General features: G+C 39.6%; 3 protein-coding genes and 1 pseudogene across 4 annotated transcripts; 2 read left to right on the top strand and 2 right to left on the bottom strand.

The window, feature by feature from the left end:
* Positions 1 to 712: 712 nt before the first annotated feature.
* LOC137987848 (uncharacterized) lies at positions 713 to 2,492 on the bottom strand. Its single transcript, XM_068833931.1, has 2 exons — positions 1,913 to 2,492; positions 713 to 1,548 (listed from the first exon to the last, which is right to left on the bottom strand). The coding sequence occupies exons 1-2, from the start codon at positions 2,490 to 2,492 to the stop codon at positions 713 to 715; spliced, it is 1,416 nt and encodes a 471-aa protein (XP_068690032.1).
* Positions 2,493 to 5,201: 2,709 nt separating this feature from the next.
* LOC137987843 (uncharacterized) lies at positions 5,202 to 7,241 on the top strand. Of its 2 annotated transcripts, none has more exons than XM_068833928.1 (3): positions 5,202 to 5,763; positions 6,081 to 6,324; positions 6,845 to 7,241. In XM_068833928.1, exons 1-3 carry the CDS (start codon positions 5,410 to 5,412, stop codon positions 7,099 to 7,101), a joined length of 855 nt encoding a protein of 284 aa, XP_068690029.1. In that variant the 5' UTR covers positions 5,202 to 5,409; the 3' UTR covers positions 7,102 to 7,241. The 2 variants fall into 2 exon arrangements, 1 of the variants encoding a protein (XP_068690029.1); XR_011120712.1 differs by lacking the exon at positions 5,202 to 5,763 and adding an exon at positions 5,890 to 5,960 and having other exon boundaries at positions 6,845 to 7,233.
* Positions 7,242 to 7,404: 163 nt separating this feature from the next.
* On the bottom strand, positions 7,405 to 9,920 carry LOC137987844 (uncharacterized). Its single transcript, XM_068833929.1, has 4 exons — positions 9,558 to 9,920; positions 9,296 to 9,480; positions 8,825 to 8,992; positions 7,405 to 8,191 (listed from the first exon to the last, which is right to left on the bottom strand). Exons 1-4 carry the CDS (start codon positions 9,895 to 9,897, stop codon positions 8,045 to 8,047), a joined length of 840 nt encoding a protein of 279 aa, XP_068690030.1. The 5' UTR covers positions 9,898 to 9,920; the 3' UTR covers positions 7,405 to 8,044.
* Positions 9,921 to 17,462: 7,542 nt separating this feature from the next.
* Positions 17,463 to 22,319, top strand: part of LOC137987846 (tetratricopeptide repeat protein 28-like) — an 8,043-nt pseudogene continuing 3,186 nt past the window's right edge.

Here is a 22,319-nt window from a genome sequence, read left to right as displayed (position 1 = left end):
TGTTGCCTAATAGTGTAATAACGATCTGTACGAGCGCTGTAAAAAATCTTATCCTCCTTCAAAAAGTTCTTACATAAATCACATTTTTTGCTACATTTAAAACAACCTGTAGCAGAATGGTCGTTGTTAGTATAATTAGATCCCTTGGGTCGCGCTAGGAGCTCTTTGATGGTTTTGGCCCTTCTCTAAGATGGAATGATTGACCCTTTGGGAAAAATCTGTGCTAATGTCGGTGAATCATAAATGAAATGGCTATACGACTTAATGATTTTACCAATGTTGGGCAAATGTGGGTTAAAATAACCACAAGGGAAAAATAACCTTTTTCTCTCGTTCTTTAGGTGAAAGAAGGTTCTCCCTGGGTGTATCTTTGGCCTTATCAAATTGTGTTTTAACTTTAGAAGGGTTGTAACCACGATCTACTAGATAATTCTGATATTCCTTGCTACGTTCTTCAAACTTTTCAATTGTGGAACAATTTCTGCGAACTCTTGTAGCAACTCCGAACGGGATGGCCCTGGTACAATGAGATGGATGGGCACTGTTACGCAATAAGTAGATGTGATGGTCGGTAGGTTTGGAATAGATATCAGTCTGAATAAGCCCATCAACTAGAAGGAAGGTGAGATCCAAACATTGAGTGAAATTTCTGATGATACCATGGTAAATTTGATGGTGGGGTACAGTGATTTAATGAATTCGGTAAAATCCTTCAGCTTGGTGGTACCCTGGGTCCAAAGATCGAAAATGTCGTCTCGATATCTCCACCATAAATTAGGTTTGGTCTCCCCAGATTTGGCCTTTTGATCGATAATTCCCATTGCCAAATCAGCGTAACTACACGCTTTCTTAGGGCCCATTGCGGTGCCATGAGTTTGCAAAAATTGTTGATCTGAAAGTGGGAATTGTTGTGCTCTAAGCAGATCTTCACAGCCTCAACGATACATTCAGTTGACGGAATTTGGAATTCTCGTGAATTAAGAGCATTAGTGACAGTTTTTATTCCCAGATTGTTGTCAATATTGGGGAACATTGACACAACGTCCCAGGAAACAAGAAGGGTACCTTCGGGGAATGGTCCAGTCTTGTTGAGATCTTCAATTTTTTGCAGCAAGTGAGTAGTATCTTTGACAAATGAAGGCAGTTTTTGGGCTAATGGCTTGAGATAAAATTCGGTAAATGCAGAAAGGTTTTCAATTGCTGTCCCACGACAAGAAGTAATTAACCTAAGCGGGTTCCCTTCCTTGTGTGTCTTAATAGTCCCAAAGGCTTTGCCCGGTTTGGCTTTGTTATTAACAACCCAATTAGCAATATTTTGGTCGATTTGCCTTTTCTGTAGCCATTTGTTACTCCACTCTAAAATGGTATTAGCATAGTTGGCACTAGGATCGGAATCAAGTTTTTTATAGTGGAGTGGGTTTTCCAACTGGCCAAGCATTTTAGATGAATATTCTGTTTTATCCAGAATAACAAATTTGGAGCCCTTGTCTTGAATTCTAATAGCTTGCTCATCTAGGTTTTTAAGTCGAGAGAAAGCCCTTCTCTCACCTACAGAAAGATTGTCATGGACAGTAGAAACGTTTGTGGGATCGAATAGCTCTTTCTTGACCGATTCGAGAAACAACTCAACTTCCGGAAATTTGGAAACAGGGGCTTTCCATGATGAAACTTTTTTAACTGTAGGGAAGACAGGCTTCCTTTCTTCTACAGTCGGACCATTATTAATATCACGATTATTGAAGAAAAACGTAGCTGCTCTAAGCCTATTCTCGAATTTCTCCCAATATTCTTGTAACTTGAGCCTATCAATATCCCGGGGGACAGGACAAAACGAGGGTCCCTTACTAAGCAACGATTTTTCGTATGGATCTAATTCTCGAAGAAAGGTTGATTGGGAAAAATTTCACATTACCTAAGCTAGAAGGGACACGTCGTGTAGAAGAAACGCGTCTTGCAGAAGAAAAGAAAATTCGTTTTTTATCTATTCTAACCTTTTTGGAAAAGCGTCTGTTCTTGTGTTTTGGTATCCTTGCGTTCTCTTCATGCAATTGTTCAGTATGATGGTAGATGACAGGTGCAACTGTATAGACTTTCTTAATCTTGTGGCGATATCTCAAGTTCAAGCTTCTGTTTGACGATATGGTGCTCCTCTTTGCTGTATTCCAGGAGTCGAGGGCGGTGCCCTGGTCATGATGTTCGAAAAGAAGCTTACGCTTCTCTTCGACCTGTTGTTGTAACTGACGAGTAGTTGTGTCAGCAAAATTGACTAGATCACTGAGAATGTTCATTGATGCAGCGAAGAGATGTTTTTCACGGCGTTGTTTAAGAGCCTCGTCACTGGAACCAAGAGCTAACTTGAAGTTAAGCTTTAGACCTTGTGGAATAGAATTAAGTTGCTTGCAACGTGAAAGGAAACGGTGGTGATGTTGAAAGCGAATCAGCTTGTTCCAAGTATTGATGATGCTGTATGATGATAATGGAGACCTGGACATTATCGTATCGGTACGATTTACAGGCACACAACCAAAGTAAAATAGCAGGTAGAATGAAAAATGCTGCGTCGCCAACGAAGAATGCCACTTGCGAGCAGGATCCAAAGAAGGTACACGATGCCTTGACTTCACGTGGTGATAAATAGGTTGAATGAAAAATGGAGTCAAAAGCAAACTACTCACAGGTCCATGTTTAATGTAGAGAACAAACGTTTCGCCCTTCGGGCTTCCTCAGTGTTCACAATAAGCTAAAAACTAAAAAATACTTGGCAGGAACTGAGTCGGTTTCAAGATCTTATATATGTGAAGAAGTGACAGTGACGCAATAAACAAATTGCTTAATTACACGAAATTTACAAACAAGCGCTGATGAGTAGGTGACAAAATAGGCCAGCTTATAGACAGAAAAACCACTTACACAATAGTAGATGAAGTGAACAATATAGAGTTAATTATGGGAGGTAACCATCACAGTAAAAAATTAAAAAGTATTATATTTGAATGCGGAATTGGCTTACCAATGGTGATGCCACTTGGAAGAAGGATCCAAAGGATACTACACGCTTACACTTGAAAAATTGTAGTATGTGTGAGAAGAGCAAACAGCGAACTTCATCGATGGTCAAGAAACTTTAATGACGTTTCGCCCTTCGGGCTTCTTCAGATAAGTGTGACAGGATTAAAAATACTTGGAATAAAAATGGGCCATGACTTAGTCTTAAATAGGCTAAAAACATTTGAATACAATCAAAATAACAATAAAATTAACGTGTAAAAAAATAGGCACTGGCCCTCTAAGGTATTACGTAATGAAATGAAGAAAAGTATAATAATGTCGCAGAAAAATCCCAAATCAAAGCCCCTGAACAAAGGCGCTTTCGAGCTCACAATTCTTCGTAACAGGATCCGAAAGAAAAGACCTTTGAATGGTTAATAACAAAAACCTAATTAACAGCCCCTGAACTCCAGCATTGTGTGCTCTACTCTCAGCCCTGTAACAAGATCCCTGATTGGGCCTTTGAACGATTGATGCACTGAAAGATCTAAAGAATAAAAAGATAAAAACCTTTTATACAAGTCAAAAAGGAGAACACTTGTGGGTGATAAGACCCAGGTGTTAATTATATCTAATTCTATTCCTAGAGTTGAACTCTGATCTTTTATTCAACCCGTAAGGTTGAAGGGTGCAAAGTTGTGCACTCCAAAAAACTTCTCTTGTAAGCAAGCGGTCGTTGAGGCTATTGTGATCGCTATAATTGCAAATTTGTTCGATGATAACGAAACCGAAATCAGATAAAACATGAGTTTCTTTGTTAAAGTGTATAGCAACTTCACAGGTGTTCTTCTTTGTACTCATGGCTGACTTGTGGTTCCGAAGTCTGACTTTAAACACATTGGTTGTAGAACCAATATACTGGACATTACATTTGTTGCAAGTGATCAAATAGATAACGTTCTTAGATTTACAATGGAGTTGTTGTCTGATAGGATAGCTCCTGCCTGTTCTAGCGCTAGAAAAATTATCTGATTCAACTAAAAAATTCTTACAGAGATTGCATTTCCCTTTACATTTAAAGCAACCTTGTCTTTCTGTGTGATTGATATAGGTGCGGCGAGGTCGTGCAAGAATTTCTTTAATGTTTTTGGATTTTCGAAAGGAGGGAATGATCGATCCCTTAGGGAGAATTTTGGATAAGGAAGTTGAATTATCAATGAGATATTGATGGGAAAAGAGAATTTTCCCAATGCTAGGTAAAGAAGGATTAAAATCTAAAACTAAAGGAAAAACCTTTTTAGATTGCTTTGTACTAGGAACAAGCAGATTCTCCATGGAAATAGATTTGGCTTTCTCAAATTGTTGTTTCACTTGGGAAGGATTATAACCTCTGTTAATTAAGTAACTTTGGTATTCAAGACTACGCTTCTCAAAAGCCTCAGAGGTAGAACAATTTCTTCTAACTCTGGTGGCTACTCCATAAGGGATGGCTTTGGAGCAATGGGCGGGATGGGCACTATTACGTAACAAATAAATGTGATTATCTGTGGGCTTAGAATATATATCAGTTTGAATATAGCCCTCAACAAAACTAAGCGTAAGATCCAAAACATCGAGTGATGTGGGAGAGTGTACAAGGGTAAATTTAATAGTGGGATAAAGGGAGTTGATATATGGTGTGAATTCAAGTAATTTAGCATGTCCCAATGTCCAAAGATCGAAAGTATCATCCCTATACCTCCATCACAGATTGATTGCTCAGGGGCTGAAAGTAGAGCACACAATGCTGGAGTTCGGGGCCTGTTAATTAGGTATTTGTTGTTAACCATTCAAAGGCCTTTCCTTTCGGATCCTGTTACGAAGAATTGTGAGCTCTATAGTGCCTTTGTTCAGGGGCTTTGATTTGGGATTTTGCCACGACATTATTATACTTTTCTTCATTTCATTACGAAATACCTTATAGACCTAGTGCCTATATTTTTTTACACGTTAATTTTATTGTTATTTTGATTGTATTTAAATTTTTTTAGCCTATTTAAGACTAAGTCATGGACAATTTTTATTCCAAGTATTTTTAATCCTGTCACACTTATCTGAAGAAGCCCGAAGGGCGAAACGTCATTAAAGTGTCTTGACCATCGAAGAAGTTCACTTTTTGCTCTTCTCGCACATACTATATATATATATATATATATATATATATATATATACACCCGTTTACAAAAACGTTGCAATTTCAAAGTATATATGATATATATATGTCTTTTGTTTTCTCGTCAAAAAGGTGAGACACGAAGTATGTGTATTTCACGCTGAAGGAACAATACGTTTTTGTTCTAACAAAATTAATATTCAAGAATCGACGCAACAAGTTCAAAGAAAAAGCTACTTGTATTTTCTTTACGGAAGCAGTCCTTCTCAATGCCTGCTCCATATAGCTTGGATCTTCGCTGGCGTATCGTAGAGCTGCACTTTGTAGAGAACAAAACTAAGAGGTCTATAGCGCGCCATTTAAGGATATCAATGTCTACAGTGCACCGTATACTACAAAGATTGGCAGAATATGGTCACGTACGCCCGGCAAGAATAGGAAGGCCAGACATTGCAGCGTTGTTAACAAGAGCGCAGCTTCTTGTGCTCATGGAACACGTATTGAACAATCCCACAAGTTATTTGAAGGAAATGGAGCAATATTTAATTGATTCAACCGGGAGCTCTTCAAACTTAGTCGGTCTTCATCGTATTTTGAGGCACAATGGCTACTCATACAAACGGGTAAATGTATTAATTAAAACGCAAAACTATTGGGAAGGGCAGTTGGAAGAATGGATTTGTCAACTTTACTTTTATAACACTATAACATAGGTGAAGAAAATAGCCCTTCGAAAAAATTAGAGCTCAGACGGGAGTATCAAGAGACTATTGCTGTCTTTCGTCCAGAGGAGTTTGTGTTTTTGGATGAGTGCTTTTTTGTAAGTATACTATTGACAACAATTCATTGATAGGAATAAATTGAATTCGGTTGGTATGAAGTCCTTTTTTCTCTTAGAACTGAACATTCTCAATTTGCGACCATTTCAAATTTGTAACAGGATCGTGGAGTAACCAGAAATTATGGTTATAACGTGAGAGGACAGATTGCTACGGGTCGGTATGTAAATCCTCGTTCTCCAAGAGTTACATCTATATCAGCTGTCAGTTATGATGGCCTTATAGCGGCACACATGACAAGGAAAACGCTGAATGGCAGAAGGTTTAAACGCTTCCTGAGGAATGAGATCGCACCCCAGCTTCAGCCGTATAACGGAGTCAATGACCGATCTGTTGTTGTTATGGGTAGGTGTTGATTGTAACAATCTCTTCGTGACCTGATCTGGCAATGCACGGATCGTATGGCCGGAAATGTTTGCGCAAATGTTTGAACTCGATCTCAGAAGGCGTGATAAAAAAAAAAAAGACACTTTTTACCTTATTGCGATCTGTAAAGATCGACCTTCTTTTGCTATCTAAATAAAAACGTTAATCAGTAGATGATCAAAAGTGCTGCAGGTGAATGAATCATAGTACTCCTCTTCTACCATAGATGACCGTGCACAATCTTTAATTTTCGCCCCCACAAGATATAAGGCCATAGTTGTTCAAAGGATGGGTAGCGCTATCCACCTGGGATAAATCACCATCCAGCGGATAAATAGTAACAAAACCTATTGAGTTAATTCTGTGGATAGCGTTATCCACCCTCTGAACACTGGGGCCAGGTCAGAGAAATGTTGCTAACAAAAGACCTCAAACTTATCCTACCATTTGAAACAAATGAAAATTCGCTTATTTAATTCTTTCATTGTTGGTTTTACAGATAACCATGCAGCCCATCACGTCGCAGGTGTAGAGGAGATTGTAGAGGCTACTGGGGCACTTCTTTTATATCTCCCACCTTATTGTCCCGAATTAAATCCAATCGAAGGAGTATTTTCTATAGTAAAAGGATGGCTTCGAGCAAACGATTTGATGTTTCTTATCACGCCAGACCCACAAGAAATGATATTGAGGGGATTCTTTCACGTCACTAGAAGTGATGTACAATCACTTTATACACACTGTGGTTATTCGTAACGAACATTCATTTACAGTCACCCAGTCATTGCCGTAGAACTGTACTTATAAATTGACTGGATTCAGATTTGAAAGTTTATGTATACGGTGGTATAAGTAAAATCAAACATAGACGTATTAAAATAAAGTGGACATTCTTGAACTTTACTTGAACTTTGAACTTTATTGTCACAATATAACATTACAATTCTTAACTTTTTTTACAGTTGGCTCGCAAATAGTAAATCTAATCTAGGCGGGTCAACTGTGTACTTTTTAACTGGCACTCCCAGCTAAAACTTGACGGAGCTCTGCCGTAGCGTCCTCACACCACGGCAGGCTGAAGAATTGCTCTATCCTACTTTCAGCAACAACTTAATCCTATCTTTAATTCCTTATGATACAGAAGGTACTGTTATCACTTCCCTTCGACAACAACTCCAATTACACGTAGACAAGCCTAAAAGTGGGGTTCCAAACAATACTCCCCTGTTCACAAGTCCGATAAATACTGTGTTGTGTCTTTCTTTCAGTTTGTTCCAAATTTATTAAAATCATCTATCAATAGAAGTCAGTCAAGAAAAATTAAAATTCAACGGGTTGTTCCTTCCCGAGATCGTGGAAAGCTCCATTTATTAAGCAAATTATGTTTTGAACGTCGCACTTTTTTAGTTTCCCACGCCTTAGCAGCTTGCCCGATGGGTGAAAAGTCAAGTAAATGTTAAACACCGTATAGTATATTTAAACCAAGTGCGCACTAGGGGAATATCGGCCGAGGTCAAGATGGTATGGTACGTTCACGAAAGACACACTATCCACAGCCGTTTCAGAATCTTTTCTTTTCTTTCCTTTTTTTATTGTCATTTTTAAGTAAAGATCTCTTTAAAGTCCAGGAATGTGGATTATTTAAATCCTTAAATAACACAATAAAAATAAAACAATTTATTACATCTGTTACTTTGGGCTAACATTTTGAGATGTCACGCAGGACATTTTTCTTCTGTTCTTCGAATTCTTCTTTGGAGAGAGCTCCTGATTGGTATAGCTCGCTTAGCATCTGCATCTGTTTTAATAGCTCTGTCCTGTTGTATGTGGCTTTATCAGCGGATGCCTAAGGAGGTCAGATGTAGACAAAAATCATATTTTTTTATCTTGAAGCTTCATGCTCCTTATCCTAAAGATAACTACTGTTGGCAAGGTGTTGCTTAGGGCGAGCTCCGCTTGATAGGACAACAGTAATTGAATCATGTGTATGGATAAATTTCGGCCAAGCCCTGATGGGCATGGCCGTTTATTAAAACTCATTATAGTAACATGGGAAAAGCCAAATCTAAAAGGCGTAGTCCCAGGAAAGGTGAGGGCAAACCCACTATATGCAAACGACAGAAAACAGGGAGGGAGAGAGGGAGGGACGGAAATTTGATCTTTACTTGCTTGTAGAAGCGAGTGAAAGAGAAGTCACGCTTTGTTTGTATGCCTTATAAGGTTTACCAAGGAATGACATCCCGGATGGCAGGAATGCCCCAACTGGAAGCTGGAAAGTTGCTCAAAACGTCGCAATCAACATAAAACCATTTCTTTCCTTTGGGAAAGAAAAAATATTCTTAATCTATTTGTTAGTTGTTTTAGAGAACGTAAGCGATAAAAGAAGTACGTTGAAGGAGACTTGAAAAAACTCACAGTTGCCCATGTGTTTTGTCAATCAATCTTTAACTATTCAATTCAAACAAGCTTGGACACTTACCTGTTCAGCATGGGAAGATACGTCGGATCTGCTGCTTTTTAGAAATACAGATGCTACTTCAGTTAATGCTTGTGTAAGCTCAGATGCGCTTTTGGTTCGTTTCTTGGAAGTATTTGAGAATACAGGGTAGTCTGGTGGCTCTTGATAACTACTGTGATGTCCCCTTTCCTGTGGAAATTAAAGTTACACTGAATTAACGCTGAAAAGTACCCGAGCCATTCATGACCAGCGATTTTAAGGAAATGACACTGAATGGTAATATTTTCATAAAGCCACTTTAACCAACAGATCAACAAAAACGCACTTAGCTCCCATCAAACCTGAGTATTCAATATACATTTGTTCATTACGCTTTGCTTTGTTCTTCTTGAAAAAAATTCAAAACATGAAAGCCCAAAATCATACAAGTGGAAACTACGTAGAAATACATGATAAAAAAAATGGTTTATGTTCACGTCTCCTCGAATTTACCAATGCGGTTGCCCACAGCCTGTATTCTCCGAGGCCCCACTTATCTTCGTGGATGGAACGTAGTCGTTCGATAGTTTTTTCCAGTGATTTTCCCTTCGACTGTTTTCGTGGTCTCTTGTTTTTCGAGGAATCGTCCGAATCTGTCTCGCTGTCGTCTGGGGACACTTGCACTGGGGCTGTTTTTCCTAAGAAAAACGTTAAAAAAATTAATGTTATAAAAACAAATGAAGAACTCAAAACGCAGCAGTAGAGTTATACTTACCTTGCGCGACATCTTTGGCAGTTCGTTTTGAAGCGCTCTCTTCCTGCTTTCTACATATATAGAAGACTGCTTGCTGATTCTTGTGCAGTTCGCCACTTTCGAAAGCCCTCTGAAGGTCATCATTTGATGTAATTTTAAATTTTTTGTTTGAATAGCCGATATAACCAATTTCAGCCCTTTCTGCCTCACTGAAACCAAGGTGTTCTCCATACATATCAACAAGCATTCGCGTGGTACTCTGTACATCCATCTCCGGGAACTCTTCAATCCTGAATTTTTTAAAAGTTCTCTTATTGTTGGGGTCGTTCATTACCCGAACTAATAATTTACGGGTAGCCATCACAAAGATGTGTGTGGTCTATAAATCCGCAAAACAAAACATCCCCGAACCAACCAAAAGTTATGACGCATTTAAGTCATTTAAACCTTGAATGATTCACCATCGCACGGGGCTCATGCCAGCAAGGCCGAAATCGAGCAGAATAGCCCTTTTCACGGTTAGTTTTTCTCATTTGCATTACAATGTAATCTGGCATGTATGTGAGGCAATTTTGGGCTATTTTGTAGTTTCAACCCGAAATTGCCTCCCTCCCACAAAAGCAAAACCATGAGTAAAGTGCTACTCGTGCTTCCTCGCTATTGCATCCGGAGGATGACAATAGTTCGTGGCTTTGTCGGCATGACAAGCAATCGCAAACAATACGTGTTTTGGGGTAGACTTTCATAAACCGGACTAAAATTGCGGAGGACAGAAGAACCATTGTTAGTCCGATTAGGCCTTGCTAATTAGGTACTGTTATGTTCGCTTTCTTCTTTTGTTTTTGTAAACGGGTGTATATATATATATACACCTGTTTACAAAAACGTTGCAATTTCAAAGTATATATGATATATATATGTCTTTTGTTTTCTCGTCAAAAAGGTGTTGACAGGAAAAATAATATGGGGCCATTTTTACAAAAGGAAAGAACAATAGCTGCTGTCAAACCTTTTGTAGGGTTCGAAATAATTAATGTCCATAAAACAAAAGAAGAAAGCGAACATAACAGTACCTAATTAGCAAGGCCTAATCGGACTAACAATGGTTCTTCTGTCCTCCGCAATTTTAGTCCGGTTTATGAAAGTCTACCCCAAAACACGTATTGTTTGCGATTGCTTGTCATGCCGACAAAGCCACGAACTATTGTCATCCTCCGGATGCAATAGCGAGGAAGCACGAGTAGCACTTTACTCATGGTTTTGCTTTTGTGGGAGGGAGGCAATTTCGGGTTGAAACTACAAAATAGCCCAAAATTGCCTCACATACATGCCAGATTACATTGTAATGCAAATGAGAAAAACTAACCGTGAAAAGGGCTATTCTGCTCGATTTCGGCCTTGCTGGCATGAGCCCCGTGCGATGGTGAATCATTCAAGGTTTAAATGACTTAAATGCGTCATAAATTTTGGTTGGTTCGGGGATGTTTTGTTTTGCGGATTTATAGACCACACACATCTTTGTGATGGCTACCCGTAAATTATTAGTTCGGGTAATGAACGACCCCAACAATAAGAGAACTTTTAAAAAATTCAGGATTGAAGAGTTCCCGGAGATGGATGTACAGAGTACCACGCGAATGCCTGTTGATATGTATGGAGAACACCTTGGTTTCAGTGAGGCAGAAAGGGCTGAAATTGGTTATATCGGCTATTCAAACAAAAAATTTAAAATTACATCAAATGATGACCTTCAGAGGGCTTTCGAAAGTGGCGAACTGCACAAGAATCAGCAAGCAGTCTTCTATATATGTAGAAAGCAGGAAGAGAGCGCTTCAAAACGAACTGCCAAAGATGTCGCGCAAGGTAAGTATAACTCTACTGCTGCGTTTTGAGTTCTTCATTTGTTTTTATAACATTAATTTTTTTAACGTTTTTCTTAGGAAAAACAGCCCCAGTGCAAGTGTCCCCAGACGACAGCGAGACAGATTCGGACGATTCCTCGAAAAACAAGAGACCACGAAAACAGTCGAAGGGAAAATCACTGGAAAAAACTATCGAACGACTACGTTCCATCCACGAAGATAAGTGGGGCCTCGGAGAATACAGGCTGTGGGCAACCGCATTGGTAAATTCGAGGAGACGTGAACATAAACCATTTTTTTTATCATGTATTTCTACGTAGTTTCCACTTGTATGATTTTGGGCTTTCATGTTTTGAATTTTTTCAAGAAGAACAAAGCAAAGCGTAATGAACAAATGTATATTGAATACTCAGGTTTGATGGGAGCTAAGTGCGTTTTTGTTGATCTGTTGGTTAAAGTGGCTTTATGAAAATATTACCATTCAGTGTCATTTCCTTAAAATCGCTGGTCATGAATGGCTCGGGTACTTTTCAGCGTTAATTCAGTGTAACTTTAATTTCCACAGGAAAGGGGACATCACAGTAGTTATCAAGAGCCACCAGACTACCCTGTATTCTCAAATACTTCCAAGAAACGAACCAAAAGCGCATCTGAGCTTACACAAGCATTAACTGAAGTAGCATCTGTATTTCTAAAAAACAGCAGATCCGACGTATCTTCCCATGCTGAACAGGTAAGTGTCCAAGCTTGTTTGAATTGAATAGTTAAAGATTGATTGACAAAACACATGGGCAACTGTGAGTTTTTTCAAGTCTCCTTCAACGTACTTCTTTTATCGCTTACGTTCTCTAAAACAACTAACAAATAGATTAAGAATATTTTTTCTTTCCCAAAGGAAAGAAATGGTTTTATGTTGATTGCGACGTTTTGAGCAACTTTCCAGCTTCCAGTTGGGGCATTCCTGCCATCCGGGATGTCATTCCTTGGTAAACCTTATAAGGCATACAAACAAAGCGTGACTTCTCTTTCACTCGCTTCTACAAGCAAGTAAAGATCAAATTTCCGTCCCTCCCTCTCTCCCTCCCTGTTTTCTGTCGTTTGCATATAGTGGGTTTGCCCTCACCTTTCCTGGGACTACGCCTTTTAGATTTGGCTTTTCCCATGTTACTATAATGAGTTTTAATAAACGGCCATGCCCATCAGGGCTTGGCCGAAATTTATCCATACACATGATTCAATTACTGTTGTCCTATCAAGCGGAGCTCGCCCTAAGCAACACCTTGCCAACAGTAGTTATCTTTAGGATAAGGAGCATGAAGCTTCAAGATAAAAAAATATGATTTTTGTCTACATCTGACCTCCTTAGGCATCCGCTGATAAAGCCACATACAACAGGACAGAGCTATTAAACAGATGCAGATGCTAAGCGAGCTATACCAATCAGGAGCTCTCTCCAAAGAAGAATTCGAAGAACAGAAGAAAAATGTCCTGCGTGACATCTCAAAATGTTAGCCCAAAGTAACAGATGTAATAAATTGTTTTATTTTTATTGTGTTATTTAAGGATTTAAATAATCCACATTCCTGGACTTTAAAGAGATCTTTACTTAAAAATGACAATAAAAAAAGGAAAGAAAAGAAAAGATTCTGAAACGGCTGTGGATAGTGTGTCTTTCGTGAACGTACCATACCATCTTGACCTCGGCCGATATTCCCCTAGTGCGCACTTGGTTTAAATATACTATACGGTGTTTAACATTTACTTGACTTTTCACCCATCGGGCAAGCTGCTAAGGCGTGGGAAACTAAAAAAGTGCGACGTTCAAAACATAATTTGCTTAATAAATGGAGCTTTCCACGATCTCGGGAAGGAACAACCCGTTGAATTTTAATTTTTCTTGACTGACTTCTATTGATAGATGATTTTAATAAATTTGGAACAAACTGAAAGAAAGACACAACACAGTATTTATCGGACTTGTGAACAGGGGAGTATTGTTTGGAACCCCACTTTTAGGCTTGTCTACGTGTAATTGGAGTTGTTGTCGAAGGGAAGTGATAACAGTACCTTCTGTATCATAAGGAATTAAAGATAGGATTAAGTTGTTGCTGAAAGTAGGATAGAGCAATTCTTTAGCCTGCCGTGGTGTGAGGACGCTACGGCAGAGCTCCGTCAAGTTTTAGCTGGGAGTGCCAGTTAAAAAGTACACAGTTGACCCGCCTAGATTAGATTTACTATTTGCGAGCCAACTGTAAAAAAAGTTAAGAATTGTAATGTTATATTGTGACAATAAAGTTCAAAGTTCAAGTAAAGTTCAAGAATGTCCACTTTATTTTAATACGTCTATGTTTGATTTTACTTATACCACCGTATACATAAACTTTCAAATCTGAATCCAGTCAATTTATAAGTACAGTTCTACGGCAATGACTGGGTGACTGTAAATGAATGTTCGTTACGAATAACCACAGTGTGTATAAAGTGATTGTACATCACTTCTAGTGACGTGAAAGAATCCCCTCAATATCATTTCTTGTGGGTCTGGCGTGATAAGAAACATCAAATCGTTTGCTCGAAGCCATCCTTTTACTATAGAAAATACTCCTTCGATTGGATTTAATTCGGGACAATAAGGTGGGAGATATAAAAGAAGTGCCCCAGTAGCCTCTACAATCTCCTCTACACCTGCGACGTGATGGGCTGCATGGTTATCTGTAAAACCAACAATGAAAGAATTAAATAAGCGAATTTTCATTTGTTTCAAATGGTAGGATAAGTTTGAGGTCTTTTGTTAGCAACATTTCTCTGACCTGGCCCCAGTGTTCAGAGGGTGGATAACGCTATCCACAGAATTAACTCAATAGGTTTTGTTACTATTTATCCGCTGGATGGTGATTTATCCCAGGTGGATAGCGCTACCCATCCTTTGAACAACTATGGCCTTATATCTTGTGGGGGCGAAAATTAAAGATTGTGCACGGTCATCTATGGTAGAAGAGGAGTACTATGATTCATTCACCTGCAGCACTTTTGATCATCTACTGATTAACGTTTTTATTTAGATAGCAAAAGAAGGTCGATCTTTACAGATCGCAATAAGGTAAAAAGTGTCTTTTTTTTTTTTATCACGCCTTCTGAGATCGAGTTCAAACATTTGCGCAAACATTTCCGGCCATACGATCCGTGCATTGCCAGATCAGGTCACGAAGAGATTGTTACAATCAACACCTACCCATAACAACAACAGATCGGTCATTGACTCCGTTATACGGCTGAAGCTGGGGTGCGATCTCATTCCTCAGGAAGCGTTTAAACCTTCTGCCATTCAGCGTTTTCCTTGTCATGTGTGCCGCTATAAGGCCATCATAACTGACAGCTGATATAGATGTAACTCTTGTAGAACGAGGATTTACATACCGACCCGTAGCAATCTGTCCTCTCACGTTATAACCATAATTTCTGGTTACTCCACGATCCTGTTACAAATTTGAAATGGTCGCAAATTGAGAATGTTCAGTTCTAAGAGAAAAAAGGACTTCATACCAACCGAATTCAATTTATTCCTATCAATGAATTGTTGTCAATAGTATACTTACAAAAAGCACTCATCCAAAAACACAAACTCCTCTGGACGAAAGACAGCAATAGTCTCTTGATACTCCCGTCTGAGCTCTAAATTTTTTCGAAGGGCTATTTTCTTCACCTATGTTATAGTGTTATAAAAGTAAAGTTGACAAATCCATTCTTCCAACTGCCCTTCCCAATAGTTTTGCGTTTTAATTAATACATTTACCCGTTTGTATGAGTAGCCATTGTGCCTCAAAATACGATGAAGACCGACTAAGTTTGAAGAGCTCCCGGTTGAATCAATTAAATATTGCTCCATTTCCTTCAAATAACTTGTGGGATTGTTCAATACGTGTTCCATGAGCACAAGAAGCTGCGCTCTTGTTAACAACGCTGCAATGTCTGGCCTTCCTATTCTTGCCGGGCGTACGTGACCATATTCTGCCAATCTTTGTAGTATACGGTGCACTGTAGACATTGATATCCTTAAATGGCGCGCTATAGACCTCTTAGTTTTGTTCTCTACAAAGTGCAGCTCTACGATACGCCAGCGAAGATCCAAGCTATATGGAGCAGGCATTGAGAAGGACTGCTTCCGTAAAGAAAATACAAGTAGCTTTTTCTTTGAACTTGTTGCGTCGATTCTTGAATATTAATTTTGTTAGAACAAAAACGTATTGTTCCTTCAGCGTGAAATACACATACTTCATGTCTCACCTTTTTGACGAGAAAACAAAAGACATATATATATCATATATACTTTGAAATTGCAACGTTTTTGTAAACGGGTGTATATATATATATATAGATGGATTATCTTGTACAAATTTTTATGTTACACTCACTATGGCTGATGATGATGTTTGAAACATCGAAACATGTTCCTTAATCTCAAAAGTGTGGTTGTATTTTTAAAAACATTAGTAACACTTGTGCTATCCAGACCATTTACCCGAAGGCCTCCAACTCCAATTATAGAAATGTTCTCGTAAGAATTTCTCGTGATGATAAGATTTTAATGTTTGGTTAAGGCAAATTGCATGCGGCAGCTAGCCAGTATAAAGAGGTTCCAAATGTTGAAAACAAGTGCTTCTTATGAAATGTCAGCGTACCTGAAATCCGACAGACTATTGTTGTCTAACTACTAGGTTTTCAAACACAATTTTCTGTTCAGTGGTTTAACACATTGTTCTTGGTGCTTGTGTTCACATTCAAGAAAGTGATGTTAAAATTAAAGGAACAGCTACAAACAGTGTTGCACCTGCTTCTGCAAATAAAACTCCAAGTGTCATAACAACACGGAGGTCACGCGAACCGCCATTAAGTGTTGGGCACCTTATCTTCTGCAGAACTGCTAATAACAGGCAATTATTCGATCGTAATGAGGTCACTAAGATAAGATGGCGCTGATCCATGAATTCATTTAAATCTTAAACCTGATTCAATAGGCAATGGGAAGCCAATGAAGTTCGAAGAGAGCTAGTATATTGAATGGTTAGAACCGAATGACAATGCACAACGTACTTAAAGACTCCATTGGTAGTACGGTGTCTAAGTGGCTACCCACACGTACGCATTGCATACCTACTTTTTAAACAATGCCGAGAACACAATAGGTTCAATGCCCTGACTACAGGATGATAAACTGGCACAACAAGATAAATTGAGCAGTGAATGAATAACTATGTTAAGCCAATATTTAGAAAGAAAATGCCTTTCTTCATCAGGGTTTCCCAAGGAATGATTTCTGCTTATGGAGAAAGAGAGGGAAAGGGGACAGCCGGATTATGCATCTCTAGAGTAAAAACGGCCAATTTTGCCCTGACGAGCAGCCTTTCCCAATGGAAACGTTTTAGCAAATCAATTAGCTCATTTTAAGTCCCTGGATCAAAAAATATGGATTTACCAGGTATCCAGACAAAAAAATTATGACGAAAAACAGGCGATTAAATTTCCGATTCCAACATTGGATAGATTTAGACCTGAAATCAAAAAATTATGAGTTTGATGTCAATTGCAGAAAATTTAATATTACACTCTTAATGGCATCTGCTCCTGTCTTTTTGGTTTCAGCTACATACCGGCAGCAAGTTTCCTGACAGCAAAGCATATCTTAGGAACTTTTAATTATCTTTCTATAAGAAAGATAAATTGGGATGCCACCGCTTTTCTATAGGCTGTTTTCCCCTTTTTACATAATAAAATTTGTGTTTTTAATGTTCCGCTATTATTATTGTATAAAACGCTCTTAGTCTGTTAAATGTGCAAGTATTTTATCATATTACGGACTAAATTCCTATTTATTCTGTAACAACTGTCTCCATGAGCCGAAATCATTCCTTGGGAAACTCTGATGAAAAAAGGCATTTTCTTTTGAAATATTGGCTTAAGATAGTTATTCCTTCACTGCTCAATTAATCTTGCTGTGCCAGTTTAGCATCTTGTAGTCAAAACATTGAACCTATTGTGTTTTCGTTCATTTATCTTCTAGGTGCACGCCAGATTACTGACAAAAACGTCCTGGTTCTGATTACCAAGAATGGTGGATAGAAAGTTGGACGTTTTGGAGCAGCATATGCAAGAGCTTAGCGTTGCAAGAAAGGTGGGAGACAGACAAGGCAAAGGTTTGGCTTATTTCAATCTTGGTAACTACTATCATGCTGTAGCTCACTTTAATCAGGCCATAATACATTACACAGAAGCATTAGCCATTTATAAGGAAGTGGGTTTCAGGGCCGGAGAAGGAAGAGCCTATTGCAATCTTGGAAACGCTTATGAAAGTCTTGGTAATTTTAAGCAAGCCATAGACTACCACAATCAACATCTTAGGATCGCGAAAGAGGTAGGGGACAGGGCCGGAAAAGGAAGAGCCTATTGCAATCTCGGAAACGCTTATCAAAGTCTTGGTAATTTTAAGAAAGCCATAGAGTACCACAATCAAAATCTTAGTATCGCAAAAGAGGTAGGGGACTGGGCCGGAGAACAAAGAGCTTATGGCAATCTTGGAAATGCTTATCAAAGTCTTGGTAATTTTAAGCAAGCCATAGAGTACCACAATCAATGTCTTAGTATTACAAAAGAGGTAGGGGACAGGGCCGGAGAAGGAAGAGCCTATTGCAATCTAGGAAACGCTTATGAAAGTCTTGGTAATTTTAAGCAAGCCATAGAGTACCACAATCAACATCTTAGGATCGCGAAAGAGGTAGGGGACAGGGCCGGAAAAGGAAGAGCCTATTGCAATCTCGGAAACGCTTATCAACGTCTTGGTAATTTTAAGCAAGCCATAGAGTACCACAATCAAGATCTTAGTATCGCAAAAGAGGTAGGGGACTGGGCCGGAGAACGAAGAGCTTATGGCAATCTCGGAAACGCTTATCAACGTCTTGGTAATGTTAAGCAAGCCATAGAGTACCACAATCAATGTCTTAGTATTACAAAAGAGGTAGGGGACAGGGCCGGAGAAGGAAGAGCCTATGGCAATCTCGGAAACGCTTATCAAAGTCTTGGTAATTTTAAGCAAGCCATAGAGTACCACAATCAACATCTTAGTATTGCAAAAGAGGTAGGGGACAGGGCCGGAGAAGGAATGGCCTATTGCAATCTAGGAAACGCTTATGAAAGTCTTGGTAATTTTAAGCAAGCCATAGAGTACCACAATCAAGATTTTAGTATTGCAAAAGAGGTAGGGGACAGGGCCGGAGAAGGAAGAGCCTATTGCAATCTCGGAAACGCTTATCAAAGTCTTGGTAATTTTAAGCAAGCCATACAGTACCACAATCAACATCTTAGTATTGCAAAAGAGGTAGGGGACAGGGCCGGAGAAGGAACTTCCAATGGCAATCTCGGAAACGCTTATCAAAGTCTTGGTAATGTTAAGCAAGCCATAGAGTACCACAATCAACATCTTCGTATTGCAAAAGAGGTAGGGGACAGGGCCGGAGAAGGAAGAGCCTATTGCAATCTCGGAAACGCTTATGAAAGTCTTGGTAATTTTAAGCAAGCCATAGAGTACCACAATCAACATCTTAGTATTGCAAAAGAGGTAGGGGACAGGGCCAGAGAAGGAAGAGCCTATGGCAATCTCGGAAACGATTATCAAAGTCTTGGTATTTTTAAGCAAGCCATACAGTACCACAATCAAGATCTTAGTATTGCAAAAGAGGTAGGGGACAGGGCCGGAGAAGGAATAGCCTATGGCCATCTCGGAAACGCTTATCGAAGTCTTGGTAATTTTAAGCAAGCCATAGAGTACCACAATCAAGATCTTAGTATTGCAAAAGAGGTAGGGGACAGGGCCGGAGAAGGAAGAGGTTATGGCAATCTTGGAAATGCTTATCAAAGTCTTGGTAATTTTAAGCAAGCCATAGAGTACCACAATCAATGTCTCAGTATTGCAAAAGAGGTAGGGGACAGGGCCAGAGAAAGAAGAGCCTATGGCAATCTCGGAAACGCTTATCAAAGTCTTGGTAATTTTAAGCAAGCCATACAGTACCACAATCAACATCTTAGTATTGCAAAAGAGGTAGGGGACAGGGCCGGAGAAGGAAGTGCCTATGGCAATCTCGGAAACGCTTATAAAAGTCTTGGTAATTTTAAGTAAGCCATAGAGTACCACAATCAAGATCTTAGTATTGCAAAAGAGGTAGGGGACAGGGCCAGAGAAGGAGGTGCCTATGGCAATCTCGGAAACGCTTATGAAAGTCTTGGTATTTTTAAGCAAGCCATACAATACCAGAATCAACATCTTAGTATTGCAAAAGAGGTAGGGGACAGGGCCGGAGAAGGAAGTGCCTATGGCAATCTCGGAATCGCTTATCAAAGTCTTGGTAATTTTAAGCAAGCCATGCAGTACTACAATCAACATCTTAGTATTGCAAAAGAGGTAGGGGACAGGGCCGGAGAAGGAAGTGCCTATTGTAATCTCGGAAACGCTTATCGAAGTCTTGGTAATTTTAAGCAAGCCATAGAGTACCACAATCAAGATCTTAGTATTGCAAAAGAGGTAGGGGACAGGGCCAGAGAAGGAAGAGCCTATGGCAATCTCGGAAACGCTTATCAAAGTCTTGGTAATTTTAAGAAAGCCATACAGTACTACAATCAACATCTTAGTATTGCAAAAGAGGTAGGGGACAGGGCCGGAGAAGGAGGTGCCTATGGCAATCTCGGAAACGCTTATGAAAGTCTTGGTAATTTTAAGCAAGCCATAGAGTACCACAATCAAGATCTTAGTATTGCAAAAGAGGTAGGGGACAGGGCCGGAGAAGGAAGAGCCTATGGCAATCTCGGAAACGCTTATGAAAGTCTTAGTATTTTTAAGCAAGCCATACAGTACCAGAATCAACATCTTAGTATTGCAAAAGAAGTAGGGGACAGGGCCGGAGAAGGAAGTGCCTATTGCAATCTCGGAAACGCTTATCAAAGTCTTGGTAATTTTAAGCAAGCCATACAGTACCACAATCAACATCTTAGTATTGCAAAAGAAGTAGGGGACAGGGCCGGAGAAGGAAGTGCCTATGGGAATCTCGGAAACGCTTATCGAAGTCTTGGTAATTTTAAGCAAGCCATACAGTACCACAATCAACATCTTAGTATTGCAAAAGAAGTAGGGGACAGGGCCGGAGAAGGAAGTGCCTATGGGAATCTCGGAAACGCTTATCGAAGTCTTGGTAATTTTAAGCAAGCCATAGAGTACCACAATGAACATCTTAGTATTTGCAAGGAAACAAAGGACCCAATAGGGCTGGTAATTGCGTGGTATCATATTGGTCTTTTTTATGAATTTTTTGGCTCCTTGAGCAAAGCACTTAATTGCTATCATCTAAGCATTCGTTATTTTGATGACATAAGGCGTCTTCTTTGGTCAGAGGATGCATGGAAAATAAGTTTTCGTGACACAAAGGGGTTTGCTTACACCGCTCTGTGGACAGCACTCTTGAAAACTGGAGAGGTTGATGAAGCTTTGTATGCTGCTGAGCAAGGACGAGCACAGGCTTTGGCAGACATTTTAAAGATGCAATACAGCGTTGATGAGAAACGTACGACGAACGTAACCATCCCTTCGGTTATGAAAGATCTACCTTCACAAACTGTTTTCACAGCACTTGAAGGAAACACGATCAGCTTCTGGTTGCTAAGAGAAGATATCGGAATAGATTTTCGACAAAAGAAAATCAAAAATGGAAGTGCCGATTCTCTGATGAAAAGTACTATTAAACAGATCAATGCAGGGACCGTTGTACGATGTGAGAATCGTTCACTTGACAGACAACACAGTGACTTCTTGAGCAGTAGGGAAGCTGTTGAAGAAACTGTTCAGTCCTTGAGCTTCTCTGTGCACTCGTTGCAGCCCTTATATGATGTCTTAGTCAGTCCTATTGCAGACTTGATCCAGAGTGACGACTTAGTCTTTGTTCCTGATGGACACTTTTGCCTGGCTCCTTTTTCTGCATTGAGTGACTCTGTCAGGATCCGTGCAATTCCCTCGCTGACTGCTTTAAAATTGATCAGTATTGCACCTGACGACATCCAAAGTAAGAATGAAGCGCTGCTTGTGGGCGATCCGTGCTTGAGGGAAGTCACTTATGTCACTGGTGAACCCATGTATGAACAGCTGCCGTGTGCAAAAAAAGAGGTGGATATAATTGGAGAACTCCTGCAGACCGTGCCTCTTACAGGAAAAAGTGCAACCAAAGCTGAGGTGCTGAAAAGAATGAAGTCAGTTGCTTTAATCCACATTGCTGCACATGGAGACAAAGAATTTGGAGAAATTGCTTTGGCTCCAAATCCCGAACGCACATCCCAGATCCCTGAAGAGGAAGATTACATGTTAACGTTGAGCGATGTTCATGCAGTTCGTCTTCAGGCAAGACTGGTTGTGCTGAGTTGCTGTCATAGTGGCCAGGGAGAGGTAAAACCTGAGGGTATTGTGGGAATAGCCAGGGCTTTCCTATGTGCTGGTGCCCGGTCTGTTCTGGTTTCGCTCTGGGCAATCGACGACGAGGCGACCTGGATGTTTATGAAGAGTTTTTACCAACACTTGGCAGATAGAAAAAGTGCAAGTACAGCTCTTCACCATGCTATGAAATCTCTTCGGGAGACAAAGAATTATTCCGCCATAAAATACTGGGCGCCATTTGTGCTAACTGGTGATAATGTCACCTTTGAATTTGGGCAGCACGAACACAAAAAGAATGGTAAGTGCTATTTAAATATAACTTTAATGACTAAATCGCTGTACTTTGTACATGTTTTTAATCAGCAAGTTGTCGAAAGGAGCAGGTACGTTCTTCACAGAGAAATGGCTTTAAAAATGGTTGCCAGAGTGGTCATTTTACTCGAACTGCTTTGGCTAATA

Source organism: Montipora foliosa, unplaced genomic scaffold (genome assembly GCF_036669935.1).
Source record: "Montipora foliosa isolate CH-2021 unplaced genomic scaffold, ASM3666993v2 scaffold_391, whole genome shotgun sequence".
Lineage (NCBI taxonomy): Eukaryota > Metazoa > Cnidaria > Anthozoa > Scleractinia > Acroporidae > Montipora > Montipora foliosa.
This window is presented reverse-complemented; position numbering and strand designations above follow the sequence as displayed.